Source organism: Lissotriton helveticus, chromosome 8 (assembly GCF_964261635.1).
Source record: "Lissotriton helveticus chromosome 8, aLisHel1.1, whole genome shotgun sequence".
Classification (NCBI taxonomy): domain Eukaryota; kingdom Metazoa; phylum Chordata; class Amphibia; order Caudata; family Salamandridae; genus Lissotriton; species Lissotriton helveticus.
Window position 1 is genome coordinate 1,060,076,406 of NC_136069.1, and position 26,358 is coordinate 1,060,102,763.

Consider the following 26,358-nt stretch of genomic DNA (forward strand, 5'->3'; position numbering starts at 1 on the left):
AAGGCCAGTGTTAGGAGTGTTGGGCGGCTGGTTGACGGAGCGGGCCGATAGGCTGGTGCCCGCAGCAGAGGGGTCCAGTAGGCGATGGGCGGATCCGCTCCCAGGCTGCCTGCGGCTGACAGATAGCGGCTCCCCCGGTCTGGGCTGCTGCCGCCTCCGCCTCTGCCGCAGCCATCGCCGACCCTCACCGGAGGAAAATTGGGGACCATGAAATTCCCCTTCTCGGTGCTGCTCTCCGTCTTCCTGTTCGTCGCCGAAATGGTGTCGGCCCTGTACCTGAGCAGCACCTACCGCGCCGAGGGGGACCGGGTGTGGCAGGCTCTGACCCTGACGCTGGCGCTGCTGCCCTGCCTGCTGGTGCAGCTCAGCCTGGTCTTCGTCCACCGGGACCTGAGCCGCGACCGGCCGCTGGTGCTGCTGCTGCACATGCTCCAGCTCGGACCCCTCGTCAGGTAGGAGCTCAGAATGGGGGGGGGGGGGGGGGGGTGGATGAGGGGCTATGAGGGGACCAGCCTTAGCTCCCTGTGCGCTCTATACCTCAGGTGGGAGGAGGGGCTTCCACATACTCCTCTCGAAACACCACTGCACAAATGCATCTTGTAAACAGCATCTTGTGTGTTTGTTGCCTGGGGAAACATGCTCTGTGTACCTGCCACACACAGAGCCGCGTCACACCAGGACGTGCAAAGCAGCAGCCTCCACCCCATTAGCTACACATGGCCCTCCGAGGCGCTTGCATCACCTGGAGTCACCTGGGCAGGGCCCAGTATCCTGCACTGGTGCTGTTGGCACCCGCAGTCCGGCCTCAGGGGGATGGAGTGAGGAGGGCGGGCGGAGGCTGGTATTTCCATTACACCCATTCCTTTGTTTCGGAGTGGCGATGGTACAAATGTCAGAGAGGCGCCTCTTCCATGGGAATCTTACAAGGCTGCTTGGTGTGTGTGTGTGGGGGTGTTTGTGGGCATGCGCTGCGCACCCATCTTCTGGGCGCCGAAGGTCTGTGTATGTGTTCAGTGTGCACGACAGGCCCCCGAGTACTCGAGTCGCATTCACGCCAACCCACAATTCGCCAATCACATCACCGACAATTGGGATGCAGGTGGGTTGCACTGCAGTCCACTGGACGTGTCCATTTTGGGAGGTTTACACGAGTGAGGAAAACATGAAACTGGCCTTTTTTAGTCCCTGGTGAGGGGTTGGTTTCTGGGCAGTGGGTTTCAGAGGACAGGCACGCGGAGCTGTGACAGCAGGCTAACAACGTACCAGGCAGGTCTGCTTGTGTTTTTATTGAGTGAATCCTGTATCTGCGAACACAGCAGGGCAGCCGAGGGCGGATGCTGATGCTGGGGGTTTGGTGATGGGTGTATGCAGAATTTGATCTTTTGTGTTCATCTGCAAGGGTATTTTCTGTTTCTGCGAGGCTGCTCGTTAGTTGATATTGATCTTTACGACTGACAGATGATTGGCTCAGATCGATGATTAGTCACTTGCGTTGTGCGGGGATTGGTAGGCATGCAGGGTGCACTTCAGAGTGAAAAAAGGCAGAGAATGATGTATTGGCAACAGGGAATGAATTAACATACACTCCTCCTCAGCTCCGTCCTGGAAAGTTTCCGGGTGATCAGTCAGGGGGGGGTTGGGGGTCCGGGAGGAAGGGGGGGGGGGGCAGGGAGGGGGGTCGCCGGGAAAAAGGAGGGTTCCAAAACGCTTTTTCCCCATCCAGTTTCGATGGGGAAAAGTGAACAGTGGATACAGAGAAAATTGAACAGTGATACAGAGAAAATGGCTAAACAGAGCAACCCTACATCTGACAGAAAGCTAGGTATTTACCCAGAAGGTGTGCATTTTGTGATTTGGTCTAAATCTGTTCAGCTGTGATTTGGTGTAATTTTGTTCAGCCTGCGTGGGGTTCACTGGGTGTTGGCCACAGCTGTGATGCATTGCTAATGACCTCACACATTACATCACTGATGACACCTGAAATCTGTGGTGGAGCAACTTATACTTATGTAAGTTTCATATAACTGGTGAACCGTGTTTTTTAATTTTTATTAAAGTAATAATTTTCTAGATGAATTTCCACGTTTTTTAATGTACGTTAAAATCTTACTACCTCTGTTACGTAGAACTCCACTTTAACCTTTGTTTTTTTCAGTGACTATGTATAAATATATGTAGATAATTGGGTTACTGATTGAGGGGGGGCCTACTCAAACAACAATCGCAATTATTGTCAGGGTGAAACATAAGCAAACTCAAAATTAACCTGTGCTCAACCCTCCGGTAGTAGGGCACAAAGGCTTAACTTAGCGGAAATGTGAAAAGTATTTGTTTGAATGGGTAAATACAATGGCAATAAATACCATGATATGTACAGGCCCGACAACGGCAATACAAATAAATGCAATGTCAACGTACGCCATAACCTGTGGCCACACAGCAATGTCAGTACCCATAAATGCAATGTCAATGTACGCTATAATCTGTGCCCGCACAACAGTGTCAATACCGGCAGTAATGATGTCAATGTATGCCATAATCCATGCATGAATGATAATGTTGTTACCAGTAAAACCAATGTTGATGTACGCTTTGATCTAGGCATGCATGACATTGTCAATATCAGTAAAGACAATGTATTCTATGACAACTGTACGCGCAATGTTGAGAATGTTGATAAAAATGATACCGGTGACAGCCATTTTATTCCCAGCAGTTCCAATGAACTCAAATCATACTGTTAGATTTACATCAGGTGACTTCGCCATCAACGCGAGTCAGAGCTATGTGGTCAGGCAGGTCCTGGGACCAACACCCATACCCACTGAATGACAGGTCATAGGTGGGGTCTCTCTTAACCCAAAGTCAAGCGCTCACCTAGGGAAAACCCTGATCAGTGGTCCGAGGAAATTGGCCCCAATAAACCACATTTGACCAAAGGCTTGCGCTCCCTAAAAATACCACAAAGCTAGATACCACATGTAGATATGAACACTCAGCCAATCAGGACATAACATGCACACTACACATAGTGATCACATGCTCCTCATGTTGAACATCTGGACACATACACACTGGTCCACACTAGCGATCCCAGAGATCGAGAACTATCTTTGTCCTTATCGGATACCTAAACCTGTTAATTTATGACGGAGATGATTTTTAAGGAAGGCAGAAATGACTTTATTGTCCCTAACAAGATGTAGATAATGTCAGCAAAAACTTGGTTCACCAAGAGACTTTCCTCAGACACATTCTGTCGAGACTCTTCCAGCTGCTGCGTTTAATTAAACCAACTTGTTCCTGTTTTTCTAAATGTCTCTTGTCTTTTCATTTCTTTACGGTAAATTCACATCCAAGCAAGATGTTTATGTAGCACTTCAAACACTAATACAGTAAAAACATTATGCAACGAAAAACCCACAACAATTTAGAATAATAGAGTAACATTCAATAAACGATTTGAGACCAAAACAACGAATATCCAATCAGTACAACTGGACAAATGCAATTTCAAAGATTTAGGTAAAAATAGTGCTGGGAAGCACTCAACACCAACTTAGGTTATCTGTTTGCACTAGACCAGGACCATGTCACAAGTTCAGGTGTACCACGATAGAGTGTGGACTGGATACAGGGAGCAAGTTAGTCCCGCTGACCAAAGTATCTTATGTCCTTGGTAATCAGTCTGCGTGGTGTTGCTTTGTGAGGCATTGAGTCCTCTGGCATCGGTTCCAATGAAGTCGTGCAGCAAGGCTTAGCGCCGTTCTTTGTCGGTTCTGGTGAGCTGGAAGCTGTGCGTCAAGGCTTTGTGTAGCTTTGCGTCTCTTGGCATCAATTCTGATGAGGCTGGCAGTGGTGCGACAAGGCTTTGGATCGCATTGACTCTGATCCAATGGGGACTACAGCTACGCTGGTAGAGCACCTTCAGGCCCACTTCCAAGGGTCCATGACTGGGGTGGCACCACTTGAGGGACAGCACTCACAGCTGGCAAAAATCAGGTATACGGTTCAAGGTGGTTGTAGCCTTTTCTGTCCCTGAGGCTCTGATCAGGAGGAGGGCGATTAAGCCCTCGGAGTCACTCCGGTGGTCCTGGGTTTCTAGATGCAGGTCTAGTCCTTTTCATTCAGGCAAAAGACACACAAATGATGAATGGTATGTGGAACAAAATAAACATTCACTCCCAGTTGAGAAATCTGTGTTAAATCCATTGTTCTTTTGCTCATCAGGCCAGCCATAGTTTAGACCCAGTCATATGCAAATCAATCTTGACCCTGCTCCTCATGAAAATAATTGATGGTTTCAAGCTAGCCTGGCTGATGAGGGGTGAAACCCCGAAATTGGTCCCAGGATTCTTGTTTCTGGTCCTGGTTTGGCAGTTCGGGCTGGACTGTTCCCAGGGGGAGCAGGGTCAAGACTAATTTGCATATGGCAGGGTTTAAACTGGAATGGCATGGGGAGCAAACAAAAAAACTATAGATTTAGGCCCAGCTCTCTGTTCTGGGGTGAATAGTTTACCTTGTTCAGCATTCTATCAGTCAGTTGTTCCTTTTTCACATTTCACTCAGAGCAGCTGAGTAGCAGTCCTTCTTGCAGCAGAGCAGCACACCAGTTCTCCAGCGTCTTCCACAAGTCCAGAGGTATACTGAGGAGTGGGGGTCTTGGTGCCAGCTTTGAAGTAGGAGAAGTTTCTACAGAGTTCCAACCCCAGAGGTGTTTGGAATTTCCCTCCTTTCTCCCTGCCCTGGCCCCAGCATGTCTGAGTGGCACAAAAGACTGGTGTGAAACCCTTTGTGAGTGTGCTAAGGCAGAGCCTTTGTGATGTGTAAGTGTGGTAGATACCAGCTCCGCCCCCTATCAAGTCAGAGATAGCCCATCCTGCCAAAACCTAGTCCCCATTGCCTCACTGTCTGGGAGTAATACACAAAGACCAACTGCCAGCTACACCTAGCCATCTGACCCAGGATACAGGCTGCAGGCATCAAAAGATTAGGACAAGAAATTGCAAACTTTCTAAAAGTGGTATTTTCAGAATTGTGACTTAAAGTCCGACTTTACCATTAACAAGGGTTTTACATTACAATTTGTTAGGCACAAAGCTCACCCTTTCTACTTGCTCCCACTTGAAATTTATCACTTATTAAATGTAATAAGGTAACTCAAAGTTATACTATGGGAGAGGTAAACCTTGCAGCAGAGAAAAACAAATTTAGGAATGTTTCACTATCAGGACATGTGAAACTTAAAAGTACATGTCCAATCTGTTAAATACAGGGCCTCCTGCCCTATGGGCTGTGTAGGGCGTACCCTACATATGACTTATATGTATTAAAAAGGAAGGTTTAGGCATGCCAGGTCAAAATGGCAGCTTAAAACTGCACACCCAGGCTGCTATGGCAGACCTGAGATGTTTAAAAGGCTAAGTAAGTAAGTGGCCCAATCAGTTCTACATGCCCACTAGCAGCATTTAATTTACAGGCACTGGGCACATGTAGTATCACTTTACAAGGGACTTACATGTAAATTAAATGTGCCAATTGGGTGTAAGCCTGTGTTACCATGTTTGAGGGAGAGAGCACAAGCACTTTAGCATTGGTCAGCAGTGGTAAAGTGGGCAGAGTTCTAAGGTCAAGAAAAACAGAGTCTGCAAAAAAAGGATTGAAGGTGAAAAGTAGGGAGAAAACCACACCATGCCAAGGATGTTAGGTCCAACATGTGTCCCCCCCCCCCAACAGACTGGGTGTGAGTGTTTGATTGGCTCAGATGCTCCGTCCATCACCACCCCCTTTTGTACCGCTTTGGCCGCCATAAGTGTGGCAGGGTATGCTCAGACGTGAGTCCCTTGCTCACTTTGCCACTGGATTCAAGCAAGCCGGGCTGAAGACGGCTGTAATGCCAGAAACCGGTCCTCGGAAGCTTGTTTCCGGTCCAGGAAGGCATGGCTTGACAGTTCGGGCTGGACTGTTCCCATGAGGCACAGGGTCAGACTGATTTGCATATAGCCATGTCTGAACTGGGGTGGCAGAGTGGGCTAAAGAACGGTGATGGATCAAACCCAGATCTTTTGACTGGGTGTGAGTGTTTGATTGGTTCAGATGCTCCGTCCATCACCACCCCCTTTTTTACCGATCCCTCCCAACTGAAAGCAGAGGAAACTACCGACCCTCATGAGAGTTTTTGACACTTAGGCAGAAGAACTCGGAGAGACCATCAGCATAGTTGTGGTCAGTTCCAGGGCGATGTTCCACTGTAAAGTTCATTCCCTGTAGTGAGATGGACTACATCAACAGTTTGGGATTCTCACCCCTCATTTGCATTAGCCATCTGAGGGAATTTGGTCTGTCTGACCCCAGAAGTGAGCCCCAAACAGGTAGGGTCTCAATGTCTTCAGTGACCAGACCACTGTGAATGCTTCCCTCTGTATTGTACTCACCTCTGTTCCCTGGTAAGTAACCTACTGCTAATGGAGGCTGTGACAGCATGGCCCCTATGCAATGCTCTAAAGCATCTGTCTGCATGATGAACTCTTGGCAGAAATCAGGGGCCTTGAGCATGGGTGCCATGCCCATGACCTTTTTCAATGTGTCAAAAGCGTTCTGGAAGACATCTGTCCATATCACCTGTTTGAGCTGCTTCTTAGAAGTCAACTCTGTCAAGGGTGAAACAATGGTGCTACACCCCTTGACAAATCTCCTGTAGTATCCGGTGAGGCCTAGCTAAGCCCTCACATCTGTTTAGGTCATGTGGGGCTACCAAGCCAGAATGGTTTGAAATTTGGCCTGGAGGGGCGGCACTTTGCCCCCTCTAATTTGGTGACCCAAATAGACCACAGATGCTGACGTATCTGGCACTTACTGGCCTTGAAAGTCAGGCCTGCTCTTTATAGAGTCTGAAGCACTTCTCTGTGGTGGCACAAGTGGTCCTCCCGGCTGGAACTGAAGACCACAATGTCATCTAGGTAGGTGTCACTGAAGTTCTCCAACCAGCCAGGACCTGGTTGAACAACCTCTGGAAAATGTCAGGGACATTCTTCAATCTGAAGCGCATCACCCAAAACTGGAAAGGGCCTTCTAGGGTAGAGAACACAGACTCCCTTTGGCCCCCACAGTGAAGGCATTCTGCTGGTACCCGGACATCTGATCAAAAGTGATGAGGAACTTGGCAGACCCCCAACCAATCAATGATATCACCAGCTCAGAGGATGAGGTGAGCATCAGTCTTAGTGATTGGATTGAGTCCCCGGGAACCAACACAGAACCAGAGTTCAGGGATGGTACCTGGGGAGGCAGCCTTGGGGATCAGCACCACTGGACTGGACCAAGGGCTGTTTGAGGGCTCAATTACCACTATGTGTGGGAGGGTATACTCAGACGTGAGTCCCTTGCTCATTGCACCATCCGGATTCAAGCAAGCCGGGCCGAAGAAGGCTGTGATGCCAGAAACCGGTCCCCGGAAGCTTGTTTCCTTCCCAGTATAAGAATTGGCTTGGTAGTTTGGTTTGCCCTGTTCCCATCATGCACTGGGACAGGAACAGACTAATTTGCATATAGCCAGGTTCTGAGCTGGGATGGTGCAGTGAGCTAAAAAACGGTGATGGATTAAAACCATGATCTATTGACTTGGTAAGAGTATTCTGCATCATTCAGAAACTCTGTCCATCACCACCCCCCTTTTCCAAAATCAATTACCCCTAGCTCCAGCATCTTGGAGACTTCCTTCTTTATGTTGGCTCCCACCTTGTCAGATAGCCTATTGATCTTATTTTTCACAAGCATACTGTCCCCAGTGTCAATATCATGGGTATGCCATGTAGTGAGCCCTGGAGTGAGGGAGAAGAGGAAGTCCAACTGCCCCAACAATTGGCGGCAGTCCCTCTGTTGCTATAGGGTCGGGTTATCTGAGAGACTGACACCCTCCAGTGCCCCATCCTGCTCCTTGGAAGAAAATCGGTCAGGGAGAGGTTCACTTTCCTCCTCCACTCCAACATCTGTCATCAGGAGGATCGTCATTTTGGATCTCTCAAAGGGGAGGGGTGGGGGGTTTGAGGCATACAGGACCCATAAAGGGTTCCTGGGGGTCTTGAGGTCCATCAGATAGAGGTGACATTCCCCTTGCACTCCTCCTTGGCTTCATAGGACTCAGACCATCAGTATTGTAGGGCACTAGGTTCCACAGGCTCCATCAAGTATATTTTTTAACCAGGCTAAAACTCACTCAGAGTGGCCTTCTGGTCACACCAGAGCTTCATGGCCTCCTGGCTGGCCTCCAAATTCTCCTTCTTTCAGAAGCATTTCATGTAGGTGCGGTAGACCAGCATGTAGCTGACCACATCTTGAGGGGCTTTCTCTGGAGCTTGCACCCAACCCTGATTTACCAGGCTGAAAGTCCCTTTGACAGGATGACCATACTGAAATTCAAAGGGTCTGAATTCAACCACCTTCTGTGGTACCTCCCTGTAAGCAAACAACAGGCATGGCAAGATGAAGCCCCACTTCCACCTCAAGGGCTTCATCAGGCCCATGATCATGAATTGGAGGGTCTTGTTGAACCTTTCAACAAGACAATTGGTCTGAAGATAATAAGGTGTTGAGAACCTGTAGGTTACTCCATACTCATCCAACATGGACTTCATGTATGCTGACATGACCTTGGTACCATATTGAGATACCACCTCCTTGGGGAACCCCACATGGGTACATATCTCCATCAGTGCATTTGCCACTGCGGGCACAGTCACTGTCCTCAGAGGTATAGCCTCCAGGTATCAAGTGGCATGGTCCACCAAGACCAGGATGAACCTGTTTCCTAGAGCTGTCTTGTGGTGCATAGGCCCAACAATGTTGATGCTCACGCTTTCAAAGGGGGTGCCAGTGACTGGGAGGGGAGCCAAGGGAGCCTAGAACTTCCCTCCTGACTTCCCACTGGACTAGCAGGTCGGACGTTACCTGCAGAATGTATCTGATGTCACCTCCATCTGGGGCCAATAAAAGTGGGTGATAAGTCTGCCAAAAGTCTTGTCTTGCCCCAGTTGACCTGTCAGGGTAACATCATGAGCCATGTCCAGTAGGAAGGTGCTTTGGCATTGGGGGACCACCAACACACAGGTTGAACCAGGCTCTGGAACCTTAGGCTTGATGTACAGGATACTATTCTCCCAGGAAATCAGGTGATCACTAGAGAACGCCTTGTTTTTATTTTGTATCTTTTCCCTCATTCCTCTGGTGTGGACCCTGTCCACCCTTGTGTGTATCCCGCCCCCCCTCCCAGATACCTTCTTGTGGACTCTGGTGCTGAGCCATCGTTCCGCCTCCTTAGCAAGCTCTCTGGTGTCAGTGTGTTTACTATCCATCAGGTGTTGGCACATCTCTGAAAACAAAATACTGAACATGTGCTCTTTTGTCATCAAATTACTCAGCCCCTGGTCATTTACACTCCACTGCCCGTTACCCAACCTTACAGTGCCTTGCTGTTAGAAATGGGGGATTCTAGTTGGCAGAGGTAGGTACCTTTGTCCAAATAGGGACCCTTACTTCTAGTCAGGGTAAGGGGGATGCACACTTTAGATAACCCCTGCTCAGCCCCTGGGTAGCTTGGCACGAGCAGACAGACTTATCCCAAAGGCAATGTGTAAAGTATTTGTACTCAAAACACACAGTAATACAGTGATAACACCCCAAATGGACACCACACCAATTTAGAAAAATCTTTATCTAGACTCAATAAGACCAAGACCAAAACAACAAAAATCCAACATACATGTAATAAGAATATGACTTTAAATAGGTTTCAAACAACTTAGCCCATAGAAAACTATGGATGCATGATTTTTCTCGAAGTACCTGTAGTTGCAATAAAATGCACAAGGCCAAACAGCCGCAGAGATGGGAAGCATAAAAAAACAAAGAGATGCATCGCTTCCTGAGACCTTGGGGAGGCGATGAGACAGTTCTGCTGCACGCAGGAGAAGTGATGCGTCTAATCCGGTCTGTAGGGGGAAGTGATGCATCGATTCGGAGACAGTTCTGGTTTGTGGGTGATGCATTGGGAAAACTTACCACACTGGTACGATGCGTGGAATTCAGTGATGCATTGGCGATCAATATGGCATCGTTTGAACGGCGCTGCGTCGGTTTCTTCAGCCGCAATCCCTCAATGCGTTGGTTCTTGCAGCAGCGACAGGTGCTGCGTTGGTTTTGGCAGTGGCCATGCATGGAGATTCTTCTCGCACAGCACTGATGCATCTGAAAAACTGCTGCAAGAAGAACGATGTGTCGAATTTCTTGTAGTGGCTTTGCTGTTCAATCTCCCAACAGCAGGAACAACCTTCAGATGTCCAACACAGTCACAGGCACCTCCTTGCAGGTCAGAACTCCTAGCCAGGAAGTTCAGGGGAGCTAGAGGTGAAGTATTTGTGTCAGTGAGACTTCAGAACAGGAGGCAAGCTCTATTCAAGCCCTTGGCGCTCTTCCTCAAGCAGGGGGACACAGCACACAGGAAAGTCCTTGTCCTCTACTGTGATGTATTCTTATAGGTTCTGTATCGATCCCCCTATTCCTGACCCTGTTCTGGTTAACAAGTTAACTAGCAGCCATCCCATGATGCAGAAACCGTTATCTGATTAAGCCACACTACGGCACAGGAACGTGTTATCTGATTAGGTCATAACGCTTGCCATCTAATTAGACAAGCGATATTCCTCCAGCCCCTGATAAGGCATACGGAGTTCTCAAAACAAATCAAACCTATGACAACCTGGGAAAAACCCTGCGGCCATTGTTTTGATTTCATCGAGAACTTCAGCAAAAGAATGTGCTAACGACCAAGTCGTATGACGTCCTTATTGACGTATCTATGTCCATCCTTACGTCAATCTTGGCACCTTACAGGTATAAATATTACCGGTATTGCCTTAAGCAAACACACGCGGTGGTGACGAGATCGGAGCAGCCAGACTTGCCGAAGCCCAGAGCAGAGCAGACCCCGCTGGCGCAGCCCCGCCTTCCTGACGCGCTGAGAACGAGACGCTGCTTTCTCCTGCCGAGAAATCCAGCTCCGGCGCTTCCGGGTAGCCCTCGCAGGCAGCCTGGAATATCGAGACCAGAGACGAGAGATACCATCCCTCATTCATCCTAGATTCCAGGTACAGAACTGAATAACCCCTTGCAGAGAATTCTTGAGTCAGTCACTTGGCAAAACAAACTTAACTTAAACTGCTACTTTCTATTCCCGCCCACGTATTAGGCTTAGGTCAGGTACACCGGGGTAGGCGTAGTTAGAAACACCAGTTGAGTACGATTAGTCAAATGTATATGTGTTTGTATCTATTTTATCCATTTTAAACCACCTTATGGCTTAGAAACCATATAAATGTTTTTACAGTATTATTTTTTACTTCTGCTTTTATTGTATGCACTTTACTTAACCATAAGTATTGCGATAATATCGATCCATTTCTCTTGTATGAGAAAAGAGACTGATCAATAAATAACATCTTTTATTGAACACGCCCGTCTCTTCCTTTTCTCTACAATCTGGTGAGACTAAGAATGCACGTACTGACTGAGTAAAATAAGTTGTCTTTTGTTTTCACACGACTCTAGAGATACACTCTTGATTAGGGGAGAGCAAAGTTGTCATGTTCTATGGTTGTCAGAAACTAAATCCCTTCTTGTCTATCCAGGGAGGTTCAACTCCTCCTTGCCTATTCGAGAAAGTTTCTAGTGAACTCTGAGCTAGCTGGCAAACCCAAAACTTTAAGTCTAATATCGACAATAGAAGACCTAGTTAACGTCTGGTCTAGGCCTATACTATTGAAGGTATTATTCCAATGCGCAGAGCCTATTGGGATAATAGGAACTACACTACCATGGCGCCCAAACGTTTGGAAAGGCGATAAAACTAACGCAAGACATTAGAGTAACTCAGTCGTGCTTTTTCACTCAGACCCCTTTTTTTCCCATAATACTCCAAAGACGTCTGGAGTGGGTGAAAGGTCATATCCGCCAAACCTCGCAGGAGGAAACTCCTATGTATGGTTCTTGGTTTAGTCAACGTTGAAGGATACACTGTTCCAAAATATTGTGCATCTAATCTTTGTTTCCATAAGAAACCTGATCTGCAAACAAACAAAATAACCTTCCTGACAGTAGAATGTCAGACACTGAAGAAGAAAGAGAGATAGCTAGAGTAGCAGCTGAACTCGTAGCAGCTGATAATACTATGCAAGAAGCAGACCCGGATTTAATACTCATCCCGGTCAACATAAGAAAATCTATAACTTTAAAACTTATAGAAAATGGACTGAGACCTAGAGGTGGCACAGTCATATTCGTAATAGAGGCACACGAATATCGGCAGACAGAGGTATTCTATTCATGGATAAACTTTCCAGCAGCAAACGCTGTAACAAAGCACTTCCACCATTACAAAACAGAGGCACCTCCTGAAGAATACACTCCTTTCGAGGAGGTGGAAGTACCACTTAAATTTCAAGAGCACCTGCTCTTGTTTAATGGCGCCCTAAAACATAATAATCACATCACCAGGCTCGGTCCATTAGGTAGACCAGGAGCAACGTGGCCGGTCCTAGCCGGATACACACCACATCCAGACATCGAAAGAATGTCTGCAGCAGATCTTCTAATACAACTAAAACAATTAATAAAAGTACATAGACAATTAGTCCAATATGTAATGCGGACTTCAACAATCCAACCAGCAATTAAAATTCCACAGCTGACCCCTCATCAGGGGAACACAAATAAAATTACACCACAGAACATACAGTCCTGCCTAGGTAAAGTACCAGCTAAAAGGGAACAAATACGATTCTGGTTAGCACAAAAAATCACCCAAATAGAGGCGGTGTTTCCAGACACCACCCCTGTGGATAAACACAGGATTCTGACTATCTGTCTTCCAATGGGAATCGCACCACACGTGGAGGACTGTGACACTTGGGGTACAGTCTTTGCTTCCATCTACACAAAAACGCATGGTGTTCCATCCATCTCGGTAATACCAGATGTGCTAAAACAAATTCAAGACGAATACGGTCCAGAACCCGCTTTAACTCTTGGTATGAAATTACTGAAAGACTTCAAGCAGGTCTCGGCTATATTACTAGCCAATATAAAGGGAGAAGCAGCAAACGTGGCGATCCGCCAAAGGTTAAAAGAAACAGATATAGCAGACCAACCAGCTGAAATTGCCAGAATTATAGAAAAATCCTATGAGGAACTAGGTAGAGATAGTTTAGGTGGAATACCAGTAAAACCCCAACTGATTGAAAGTCCTGAAAAAATATTTATTAAAAATCATCTAAACAGTCAAAAGAAGAACTGGGATGGAAACAAACAATCCAATCCAAAAGAAAAGAGATTCCAGTCCAGAGGAAGGTCTCCTCGGCGGAGAGAAAGATCTCCGGACCAAGGACCCAAGTCTCCCCAAAGTGAGCCCTCTGTGAAAAAATACAACCTTAGAAATAGGGATAATATAAAGAAACCGGATAGATATCAAGATTTTGATACACGTCCCTCTCAATCTTTTCAGACTTCCTCGCAGAAATCGGAAAGAAGAGGACGATCGGAACCCAGGGAAGGGCACGTCAAGTCCAAAGACAAGGAACCTGCTCATCCAAATAAGAAATTACAATTTCCAAAAAAGAAGGTAGCCAGTATTAAAGTAGTTAACAATGCCGAGAATACTGAGGACACAACTGAAAAACGGAGAATGGGCTCAGACAATGCTAGACAGCGCAGCAGAAGTGAGCATAGCTCGCAAAGTCCTTATGAATCATCTGGAGACAGTGGACACGAATGAATATCTTCAAGTGGAAACTGCAGACACCAGAGTTAGCAAACCTCACAAAATATATGAAATAACTTTACGTATAGAAGGGGATAAGACTAGAAAAATAAGGGGACTATTTTGGGATAATCTCTCCAAGGGCTATGACATCCTTCTAGCTGAAAAAGACTGGCCACCAGAGTTTGTCAGGGACTGCCCTCATGGCGAAGAAATAATTATGCCTGCCTTCTCAAATCATATCCCAATTCATAAAAAATACACACTTGCTAGAAAGTGGGCAGTAGCTCAAGCTCCTGCTTTATATAAAAATCACGTAGGATGGGATGAGGACTCTCCTCCTCACAAAATCCAGTTAAAATCACAACCTACTGCACAAAGACAGTACCCAATTAAGCAAGAAGCTAAAAAACAGGTAAAAGAAATCCTAGATCAACTAGAATACCAGGGGGTGATTGAAACTTGCACCTCACAAATGAACAACCCTTTGTTTCCTGTCTCCAAACCAGACAATTCATATCGTCTAGTTTTGGATTACAGACACCTTAACTCATGTTGCAAAACTTTTGCAGTGCAAAACTCGCATAGTGCAGCGCTAATGAATAACATAGTGCGCAAAAAATACAAAACAACATTAGACATCTCTAATGGATTCTTTTGTCAAAATATAGCACCAGAGAGCAGATATTTGTCTGCGTTCTCAATAAATGGCGCTCAAAAACAATTCTGTCGGTTACCCCAAGGGTTCAAGAACAGCCCAGGATTATTCTCAGCAAGAGTAACAGAGTTACTACAAACATATGATGACGAAGCATTATCGTATGTCGACGACATATACCTAACAGATGATGACTTGGATACTCACTTGAAGAGAGTGAACACCATAATACTTGGGTTCGCAGCAGAGGGTTACAAATTCAACTTTAAAAAATCTAGAATTGCCCATCTAACAGTCCTGTTCTTAGGATATGAATTATCAAGTGAAGGCAAAAGCCTGGCTGACAATTTCCTAGAGAAATGTGCCGTACTCCAAGCACCTAGAACACTAAAAAACCTACAGTCAATTCTAGGCTTCCTAAATTTCGGAAGAACATACATTGCAAATTACGCAGAAAGGGTCAAACCCCTTTACGATCTAATAAAACCAGATTTTAAAAGAACCAATTGGACTCAAACACACACAGAAATTTTGAGATCCTTACAAACAGACATGTTAATTAAAACAAAATTAGAAACACGTGATAACACACGCAATCTTGTGATTCGAGTCATCCCAGGAAGATGCGGATTCACATACCTGACCTCTAACGAGGGAGAAAAGGTACCAATTGCATTCAAATCACACTTGTACACAGAAGCTGAAAAGAAATTCAGCATTAAAGAAAACATTGTTCATACAGTTCAAACCGCAATAGCTAGAGAAAAAGATAAAGCTGACGGTAGACACATCACAGTCAGAACAGCAGAATCAGCCTTTGAGGCATTAACAACACCGTGTAATTTACCAACAACAGCATTGAATCCGGAATGGATACAATGGGTGAATTCAATTACAACGGACAAAGTAAAATACTACTTTGATCCAGAATTAAAAGAATTGAAAAATCTAGAATATGAAAGAACATTCCCTCTGCCAATCGACATTCTGCCCTTACGACAGTACGCTTGTGTAATCTATACAGACGGACATGCTCAACCCTCCGTTTGGGGAGAACAAGCATACAACCCCACATGTGAGATTACAAAAGAAGTGTGGCGCGGAGATAAACTAAGACCTCTATTAACAAAAACACACTCAGTAGAAACCAATTCAGAACAACAGACTGAAATAATAGCATTGAAAATGGCGCTAGATAATGCAGATCACGAATTCCCGACACTTATAGTGTCCGATTCGTATTACTGCGTCAAATCATATAACAGCGATTTGCAGAAATGGATTCAAAACGGTTACAAAGATGACACAGGTGCAACAATAAAGCAAAAACTGCTTTGGGAACAAATAGTTCTTTTAAAGAAAGAACTACCAAAGACTCACGTGACACACTCACTGAGTCATCAGCGTGATGGCGTTCACGTTGCAGGGAATTCATTGGCTAAGACAGCCACAGCGGTAGCAACTAAATCGGCTTCCGTAGCTAGAAAAAAGCGTACAATGAAATACATTGACGGTGAAACAGTGCTGGCGGTAAAAACGTCATCAAAAGGCGACTGCTCAGCGCTACCGATCAACTATCCACTCAATTATACATACATAATCGATGCAAACTCCGTCCCTTTTGCTCGAATCCCTGGAGTGGGGGATAGAGTAATTCCAAACATGGACAGGAGAACGTTGTTAATTGCAGACGCACATATGGGCGAGGGTCTCAGACACCTCAAACTAAAAGATTCTCTGGAAGAACTACAATCAGTGTACTGGTGGCCAGGCATGAGCCTGCAGCATCACATTTTTGTAAAAAAATGCCCGGACTGCAACAGAGATCGCAGTGGCGAGAGAAACGGTATACTACCGTGGCGTTTCACTCCAGAAAGGATCAGCAGTAAAAAGCAAAGCGTCCGATTAACATATACAGGCCAGTTTCCACTTATAATGTAGATCCCCAGCACTCGGCTGACGTCTGGACTGTTATACAAAGATTTGCGAGTCTAAATGGCATATACGCTAGGAGCATGCTACGTTTGACCAATGTTTTCACTTTAGCCCTCAAGCTTGTGGGGAAGCACGGCCAAATGAGCATAGCGATGCGGGATTCTTCTCACTTCCTTCCTGAGGGATACAGGATGGTGTAAAGAAAAAACCAAGGCATAAAGCTATCTATAACAGAAAGGATATTAGGTTCGGGAGCTGGGTGGGTCAAACATCTAATAAGTGTCCAACGTAGTCTAAATAACCTGCCAAGAAATTCTCTGAAGGGATTCAGTCCGTACGAATTATTGTTTGGAACTAGGATGTTAGTCTTAGATCTTGACAGTCAGACTTCAGTGGTAAAGGAAAAAAGCTTTGATATCAAAGATCGTTTGGCTATTTTGCAGGACTTAAACAAAACAAGAAAAGACCTGAGCAACATAAAGTTGAAACAGCAGCCAACAACCACTGAAGAACCACCACCTGTCCCAGCAAGACCTGTCTGGATTCCAAAAGTCGGGGATCTAGTCAGAGAAAAGATCGCGGTAAAGAAGGAATTTGGGCCTTCTTACAGAAAAGCAGTTCCTGTCTTGTCTATCAACGGGACAAGATCAGTTGTACTACCACCGCTTGCTGGTAAAAAGGAGAACCGAGTTGTATCCATCGACCTGGTAAAACCACAATCATGTGGCCGATAACAAACAGTAGGCCAAGTGGACTCCCGATAAGTAGTAGAACACTAAGATTTGCTACCAATACAGAGGTCCAAACTAAGAGGCTAATCACATTCGAAACGCCTACAGAAGAACAACAAGGACTATGCAACAATGCATTGGAACTTAAACCTCTAAAAACCCAAATAAAAAGATTTAGTAGAGACACACCAACCTACAATGAAGTAACAAACGAATATGCAAGAAACAGTAATCCTGAAGCAATTGGAACAATTGACAGAACTGCATCCGGCTACTTCATAAACTTCGATGATTCCTCTGAAGACCTAAGTGAATCAAAAACACAGCCATCAACAAAAACCTTTAAAGATAAAGCTAAAGAACTTTTGAAACAGCTGAAAGAAACATATCTGATTTCTCCATGGATTGAATTTTGGGTGGGCTTTGGTGCATTTATCCTCATACTTTGGCTCATCATGGTACTAACTTTGGGACGCTTCATTGAGGGAAAATATGCTAAAATGGACACAGCAAGTCAGAAAATCAACTTGATCCTCAAGCCACACACATCTTCACACGTCGAGAAAAGAGAACTTTCTTCAGTCAACTTCACAGCCAATCCTATACCGGGTGGGATAGCATGGGACAATACTGACTACGAAATTTATGGTCCGGTTGAGATCCTGAAATATCCACACCAAATTAAGATCTCGTTGAGTGACTTTGTAAAAACAAGTTCATTTGCTGATGATTGGGACTTTGAAAGTATAAATAATATGATGTCTGACTTAGTGATGTCTGCTAAATTTACCAAACATGATTATTTGCAGGGTTCGACTAATTATGATAGTATGTACTGTTACAACCACTATGGTAACCATTTTCTACATAAATCTGCACAACCTAGAAATGTTTTAAATTATAATCAATGGGAACATTGTGCAACCCCTCCAAAAGGAAGTTCAAGAACCTTTTACGACAAATATTCATACTTTTCAGGGTTCAACACAAGTAATGCTGAAACATTTTATTTCAAATTGTCAAATAAGACAGGGACAAAGACCATGCTAACAAACACGAAATTGATATATTCAGACTCATTTTTTGAACATATGAATACTTTTGGTTTTGATTATTGGGACAAAAATGTTGAAGTTAAAAGTGTTTGGGGTACAAAAGAATGGCAAGTACAAGGTATAGAATCATTGTTTAGAGCCTGCATGATCCCAGAACAAATTATATTTTTAAATGACACTGTTCAACAAACCACCTGTCTTGGCTTAGCCAAAATCAAAGACTTAAATAAAACGTCTATTCCAAAGCCAACAATGGACAGCAATAGCTCTACAGATGAAGAGATAGACGTAAACTATATATTAAACCAAAACAGAACACATCCTGATTGGAAACAGTGGTTGATCTGGCCCACAGATACTAATAACTGTCAAGACAGATTCCTGAACAAAAAACAGGGGTTCAAATTGACCAGGCCAGACCCTAGATATTCCCAAAGACAACACCCTGGGATAATAACCACCTACAGTGTAGGCAAATTATGCCTTCAATGGCTACAAACTTCCACACTGACAGAAATTAAGCAACACCTAACTTTACTTACTGATGGTGCTGACTTGCGTGATTTCATTATGGGACCGCGCAAACAGCGTCAAAAACGCTTCATAGCAGCCTCTGTATATGCAGCTTACGATGAGGCCTGGAAGGTAACTCAAATTGAGACAGCAGAAAGTATACGGGAAATTGACCGTATTAATTTGGAAAAATCACTTTCTGTAGTGGACAATGGGTTAATGACTCTGTCCTCCAGAATTTTTTCTTTGGACAGCATTGTGTCTTCAGCAATCGACATAATATCGCAAGACTTACTGTTGTTACAACACGGTCAGTCTCAATTGCGTTCTATTGTACAGCTTGGCTGGACGTTACAAAATCTGCGTTCAGGCTATGTGCCTTGGCATTTAATCAACACAACGTCACTATTCAATATCTTTAACCTTACTGATAAACAAATCAGTATGGCACAAAAGGGTGCTGATTATACAATCCTGAGCATTGAGAAACTCGAGAGATTACCAGTGACAATGTCAGAACGACCTGTCAGTGAATGGATAATACATGGGATAATTAATATTTCAATATCAACCTTCAGGTTTCAATACTGCCAAAAATATATACAGGCTGGCATGTACGAAAAATTGGGAAAAGGGTACATTAAGACAACATGGAACTTGCCCTATTCACATGCATGTGTCAGTAATAAAGGACAGAAAGTGTTTCTTAGTGGCAATAATTGTGCGATGTCACTAAGCGGTACACTTCTGTGTAATGGAATTTGTTTGCATGGAGCCTGTGAAGGGAACTCAAATAACCTTTCATGTCACCAGCTAGGCGCACCTGCAACAGAGATAGAACCATTCCTTAAAAGACTCTATAACGGGAGTTACATTCTAATTGTGGATAGCAGATGTTGTAGTCTTATGCCCGGGACTCCTTATCTCGTAACTATGACTGCGAAGGTCATGTGCTGTGGACACTCATTGTTCCCCAGCTCCTTTCCAGACAGGGAGGCAAGGGCATGGCCTAACTTGAAAATTACTTCTATTCGAATAGATACTTTAAGCAGAATGAAAACAGTGCTTCTTCAGACGCCGACCAGACTCACGTCATCAAAAGAAACGTATGATCTCCTAGTCGCAAGGACGACTGCAGAGATTCACTCATTGTTATCAACTAATTCCCCCATACATTTCGCAGAAATCCTGAATGAAATCTTAAATATTTCTGATACCAGTGGAGTCTCAAAAGTATTTAAGACAGTATTTTCAATGGCATTAACACCATTCAAAGCCATACTGGGTATTTTTCCAGACTTCGTCCATTCGATTTTTGGCGGACTTCCCCTCATTTTAGGACTAATTGCAGGAATCCTATTCTTGGTCCTTATATTTCGTTATGGCAAACCGTGTCACAGACAAAACACCTGCGACAAGGGAAGAAACAATCCGAGCCATTGGATACCGGGACCGGATATCAAAAATCCTGGGACTATCCCGGCTTAGAGACCTGAACATGACTTGGTTTCTTTAATTACGACCAATGTGGCATCGATGTGTTTTACCTGTATTAAGGTGCTTGCTGTGCGGAGAAGAATGCGTGTTGGACACCTGTCTGACGCTACAATTGGATGCGCCTATGGATGCAGAAACATTGTTGGGTCCGATAAAGGCTCATGCTTTGTGCTGCCCTCAACGGCTGCTAATCCTGATGACGGCATTCGTGGAAACTTCACCACTACGATTAAGGGGTAGTGGAGTTCAAGATGAAAGCAGCATCGATCAGGTACGACCTTCTGTCAGCAATACTAATCAAAACGTCAATGGAGACAATCATGCGCACGAATGCATGGTTACACCTTTTTCCGAGTTAGTGGAACTCTCCCAGGAAGCTGTTGACAGCTTTTTCGACAGTCTAAATGATATGATGTTCTCACCAGAGCAGAAATAGAGACTTTTAAGCAAGCTAGCACACGGCGTTCCGAACACCCTGAATTTGGCCTTCAACTTAATAGCAAAATAACATGAACAATTTTCCCTCCAGTTCACGGACAGCGATTTTTTCAGCAGCCCCAAAATATTTTTACGAATTTTCGGGACACTTATCTTCTGCTTAAAGTAAGAACTATTCTTAGAGAACTAAAATTTCTATTTTTAGAAACTTTATAGACATTAGCTGCCCGCTGGTATGTTCATAATTATTTTTATTCTGTGATGAAATGGTCTCGAACCTTTTTTCTTCTGTATTAAGAGCCATTTCATGTGTAAATTCTCATATACCAATTAGCAATATTGTATACATATGCGTGATTACTTTAGCATTATTCTACAGCTTGAGTGCATATAGTACATGTGAATATTTTTTTTCCGTATATTACATTATTCGAAATGCATTACATGTATTTTGGGGTGGTAAGGTATACACAATACTCTACAGTATGTTTTACTATGCCTAGATTCGTAAACATGGCCATAGTTAGCGTGGAGTGGGTGTGATGTATTCTTATAGGTTCTGTATCGATCCCCCTATTCCTGACCCTGTTCTGGTTAACAAGTTAACTAGCAGCCATCCCATGATGCAGAAACCGTTATCTGATTAAGCCACACTACGGCACAGGAACGTGTTATCTGATTAGGTCATAACGCTTGCCATCTAATTAGACAAGCGATATTCCTCCAGCCCCTGATAAGGCATACGGAGTTCTCAAAACAAATCAAACCTATGACAACCTGGGAAAAACCCTGCGGCCATTGTTTTGATTTCATCGAGAACTTCAGCAAAAGAATGTGCTAACGACCAAGTCGTATGACATCCTTATTGACGTATCTATGTCCATCCTTACGTCAATCTCGGCACCTTACAGGTATAAATATTACCGGTATTGCCTTAAGCAAACACACACGGTGGTGACGAGATCGGAGCAGCCAGACTTGCCGAAGCCCAGAGCAGAGCAGACCCCGCTGGCGCAGCCCCGCCTTCCTGACGCGCTGAGAACGAGACGCTGCTTTCTCCTGCCGAGAAATCCAGCTCCGGCGCTTCCGGGTAGCCCTCGCAGGCAGCCTGGAATATCGAGACCAGAGACGAGAGATACCATCCCTCATTCATCCTAGATTCCAGGTACAGAACTGAATAACCCCTTGCAGAGAATTCTTGAGTCAGTCACTTGGCAAAACAAACTTAACTTAAACTGCTACTTGGGGGCGTGGCTTGGATGCGAAGCGGAATGGCTGCTTAGACCCGCAGCTCCGCCGACCGAGCACATAAATCCGACATTTATTCATCGCCCTGACGAGGGCCCTGGACCTCACCCACTCGGAGGACCTGCAGAGAGGCGGCGGTCACTTGCTGCCGGCGGAATAACCGAAGCGGAAGATTTAACTGTCCTGGTCTGCAGCGCGCTGCCTGTGGGCGGAGTGACGGCCTGTGGCGAGTTGAAAGCCGGGACCTCGCGTGAGCCCGGTCAGGAGCCCGGCGCTGCGCGGCCTAGCAACCGGAGATAGCGGAAGCGCCGCACCGCCGCGGACCACAAGGCGGACAAACACGGGGAGCACGACCGGACACTCCGACTCCCTAGCTGTGCGGAACTGCCCCGGAGGTGAAAAGTACTGTGCGGCGGAGCGGACGTGGAGCAGAGCTCCCGAACTGCCTGGCGGCCGGCCCGGTAAGGTGCACGGAGTAGGGGGCTGTCGGCGGGACGGGGCCCTGTCGGGTGCGGGAGGCTGTGCCTGTGCCCCAAGACCTGTGCAAGGACTAACAACGTGGCGGGGCAGGCGGACACCCCCGCCGAGCCCTCCCCCGACCGGGGCGCCGGCTTGCCCACCGCCCCTAGTGACTGCTGCACACTTGCGGTGTCAGACCGCGATTGAACACCTAATCCTTGGGCCTGGCCGACACAGACAATAGCGCTGGGCTGGATCTAATGTTTTGGCGCGAGACGCCATTTTGTGCTGCCGGACCCCGGGAGGGCTAATCAACGGCCGTGGCTCATCTGCAGAAGGCGCATAGGGGGGTGTACTGGCCCCAAACTGCAGGGCGCATTTACGTGCACAACAATAACCATCTACAGTGGCGCTGGAGACACCTTGGCTAAACGCGGAACCCCGGAATACGACCCACCCTCGACGTAACAGACGTACTGCTGGGATCCCTAAGCCCTCCCCGTCGAGATCGCCGGCCAAGATGGGGAAACCTGATACGAGGCAGCCAAAGATTACATTCGACAGGACCAAACAGAAGACGACTGGTCAGGAGCTGTCAGAAGATGAGGCAGCCAAGAGCGATACTGGGGGCGCGCAAGCATCAGAAATTAGATCTATGTTTCAAGACCTTAAAACAAGTATCCAAGGGATAGATCACAAGATGGACGACTTGGCGGCTCGCATGGACAGTCTGACCAGGCATATGGACAAGCAGGACGGCCGAGTAGACGTGCTGGAAACACGAGTGTCTGAAACGGAAGAGGGGCATACGGCCATGGACAAGAAAATTCGTGGCATGGATAAGATCCTGACGCTGATCCAGCAGAAGAACGAGGACTTGGAGGCCCGCTCAAGACGCAACAACGTCCGCATTACGGGTGTGGCAGAATCGACCAACATAGCGAAAATGGAGGTGTATGTGGAGACCATGATGTCAGAACTGTTCGGGACAGGCCTCTCCCAAATGTTCCTGGTTGAAAGGGCACACAGGACACTGGGCCCCCAGCCCCAACCAGGTGCACCGCCTAGAGCGATTATAGCGCGCATTTTGAATTACAGGGACCGCGACACCATTTTGCGCATGGCGAGAGATGTTAAGGACCTCCAATATCAGGGTAATCACATCTCGATCTTCCCGGACTTCACCATGCAGGTTCAGGCAGCGAGGAGGGAATTCGTCCCGGCCAAGAAGATATTCCAGCAAATTGGGACTAAATATTCGCTCATTTACCCCGCCAAACTGAGAGTACAGGGACCGGGCAAACCCTCCTTCTTTGTGGATGCCAAGGCAGCGTTGAAATACGCAAAACAATTGTCGCGTGACCAGAAGAATCAGCCATCTCCTGAAGATCCTGAGGCGAGGGCAGCCCTGAGTGACATAGAATGACTGTGAAGCGACCCTCGAAATACCAGAGATATTACAGAACGTTGCTGGAGAAAGGAGAGCCGGCTGACGGACTGTGACACTGCTGGTCCTCCATGCTGAGATAAGTTGGCCTAAATAGTTTCATGTAGAGTGTGGGGGGGGGGGGGTCCGTACGGGAACACTGTCAGGCTGGCGCTCGGTCGCCCTGGCAAAAGTACAGGGTTAGAGAGCGTACGACCCGCGTACCCCGAGGGATGATTCCCATTGGACTTGAACTGTTGGGGTGCCTTAATGGGTGTTTGATATTTGGGTGGGTGGGGTGGGACAATACTGCACGACCTGATTGGGGGGTTGGAGCGGGTGGGGGCGGGGGGGGCTTGGGACTGAAGAGCACTGTTGCTTTTTGTTTTGTTGAGAGATTTGAGACACAGGCAACATCTACTGACATAGATGTGCGTGGTAGACCCCAGAGACCGACAGCTGTCAGACATTGCATGGAGCCTAATCACGTTAGATTGAGCTGTCTCCTAGTATACACAATACGGAAGGGAGTGCCACTACAGAATCACAATCTCAGTTATGGCTCACATTAAAATGTTAACCTGGAATGTGCGCGGTCTGAACGATAGGCGTAAGGTCAGGCTCGTTCAGGCCTACTTGTTGAGGAAGAATATAGATATATGTTTTCTGCAAGAAACTCACCTGACTGCTAATGCGGCTGCACTGCTCCGTAGTAGTAGATGGGGCGACACTTTGCATGCGCATTACTCCAACTACTCCCGGGGGGTGGCGATACTCATCAGGAGGGGGCTCCGTTGGATAACGACAGAGGTGACACTGGACACTGAAGGGAGGTACATTATAGTGGTGGGAAATCTGTGTGGTATGAGGATGATTTTGGTGACTGTGTATGGCCCTAATGATGACAACCCTGAGTTCTATCACGACCTCTGGTTCAAAGTTCAGACTCATGGTCATGCAGCGATTGTGTGGGGAGGTGATTATAATGTGGTGCTCTCAGATACTATGGACAGGCAGGGTACGACTAGGGAACACCATCCTAAGGCGCCGGCTGCGCTCTGGGATATAATATCGGAAGCTCGACTGGTTGACTCCTGGAGGGTGCTGCACCCGGGTTCCCGAGAAGGCACATGTTTAACAATGCATAGAGCCGCGTGGTCTAGACTCGACTACTGGTTACTGTCTGGGGATGTCCATGCACTCACGACTGAAGTGACACACCTGCCACGATCATTATCTGATCATGCACCAGTCTGCCTTACACTATCCACACCAACACAGTACATCCAGCCTTTCAGTTGGAGATTCCCCTCACGAGCGCTGCGAGACCAGGTATTCAATCATGAGTTGAGGGCGAAACTGGAGGAATACTTTGCGCTGAACGAGGGGTCGGTGGACTCCCCGGGAACGCTGTGGGAGGCATGTAAGGTGGTTATAAGGGGTTGCTGCATGTCGCTGAAGACAGGGGTACTCCGCTCCATCAGGGACACCTTGCAAACACTAGAAACTGAACTAGCAGCGCTTGAGGCACAACTTCGAGAGACACCCACAGATGCAGTGAGGGCTGAGTTTCGTGCGAAGCTCACGCACTACCAAGAAGAGGCAGACAGAGAGGTGTCCTTTCTGGCAAAAGATGGACAGGCCCGACGGTACGGAGAGGGTGACAGGGCAGGCAGGACGCTGGCCAACATGCTTAGAACTCCCAGAGGTGCGGCCTATGTACTAGAGATCAAGGATGACGGAGGGGACATAGTGAGGGAACCCCAGGCTATCCTCAGAGTCATGACAGAATACTACCGCACACTTTACACATCCAAGATCACGCCTGACGACCAAACAATCACAGACTATCTTGACACAATCGCCCTGGCCTGGTTCAACAATGGGGCCAGACAATACATGGACTTGCCGTTCTCGCAGGAGGACATACGGGCAATCATAATGAGCATGCCGCCTGGTAAAGCACCAGGACCGGATGGTTTGACATCCGACTTTTACAAGGAATATGCAGACATTCTGGTACCAAAACTACATAAAGTCTTTGAGGAAGCGGTCGAGTCGGGGTTACTTCCACAATCAATGCGCGAGGCTCTGATCATTACCCTACTCAAGCCCGGCAAAGACCCACTGGAGCCAGATTCTTACCGACCCCTCTCACTCATTAATGTAGACGCCAAGATCTATGCGAAACTGCTGTCGGATCGGCTTAAATATATGCTGCCGCAAATAGCCCTCTCAGACCAGTCGGGTTTTGTCTTGGACAGATCCACATCACACAACCTGAGGGTACTGTTCGGGCTACTCCACTACCTGGACCCCAAGTCGAAAGCTGCTGCCGCGCTACTCGATGCGACTAAGGCGTTCGACTCCCTGGAGTGGAAGTTCCTTTACGCGCTCTTTACTAGAATGGGTTTCAGCCCGCTGTTTGCCAGGCGCATCGGCGTTCTGTACAATCGCCCGACTGCACGGGTGCGTGTAAACGGGCAGACTTCAGACTCCATAGAGATCACGAGAGGGACGAGGCAGGGATGCCCGCTCTCTCCCTTACTGTTTGCCATAGCCACGGAGCTGCTTGCGGCACGTATGCGGCA

At 46.6% G+C, this 26,358-nt stretch overlaps 1 protein-coding gene across 1 annotated transcript in view; it reads left to right on the forward strand.

The window, feature by feature from the left end:
• Positions 1-207: 207 nt before the first annotated feature.
• Positions 208-26,358, forward strand: part of XK (X-linked Kx blood group antigen, Kell and VPS13A binding protein) — a 92,634-nt gene continuing 66,483 nt past the window's right edge. The window contains exon 1 of the mRNA XM_078658938.1: positions 208-452. Within this exon, the coding sequence (XP_078515064.1) occupies positions 208-452 (245 nt within the window). The remainder of the gene's footprint in view (positions 453-26,358) is intronic.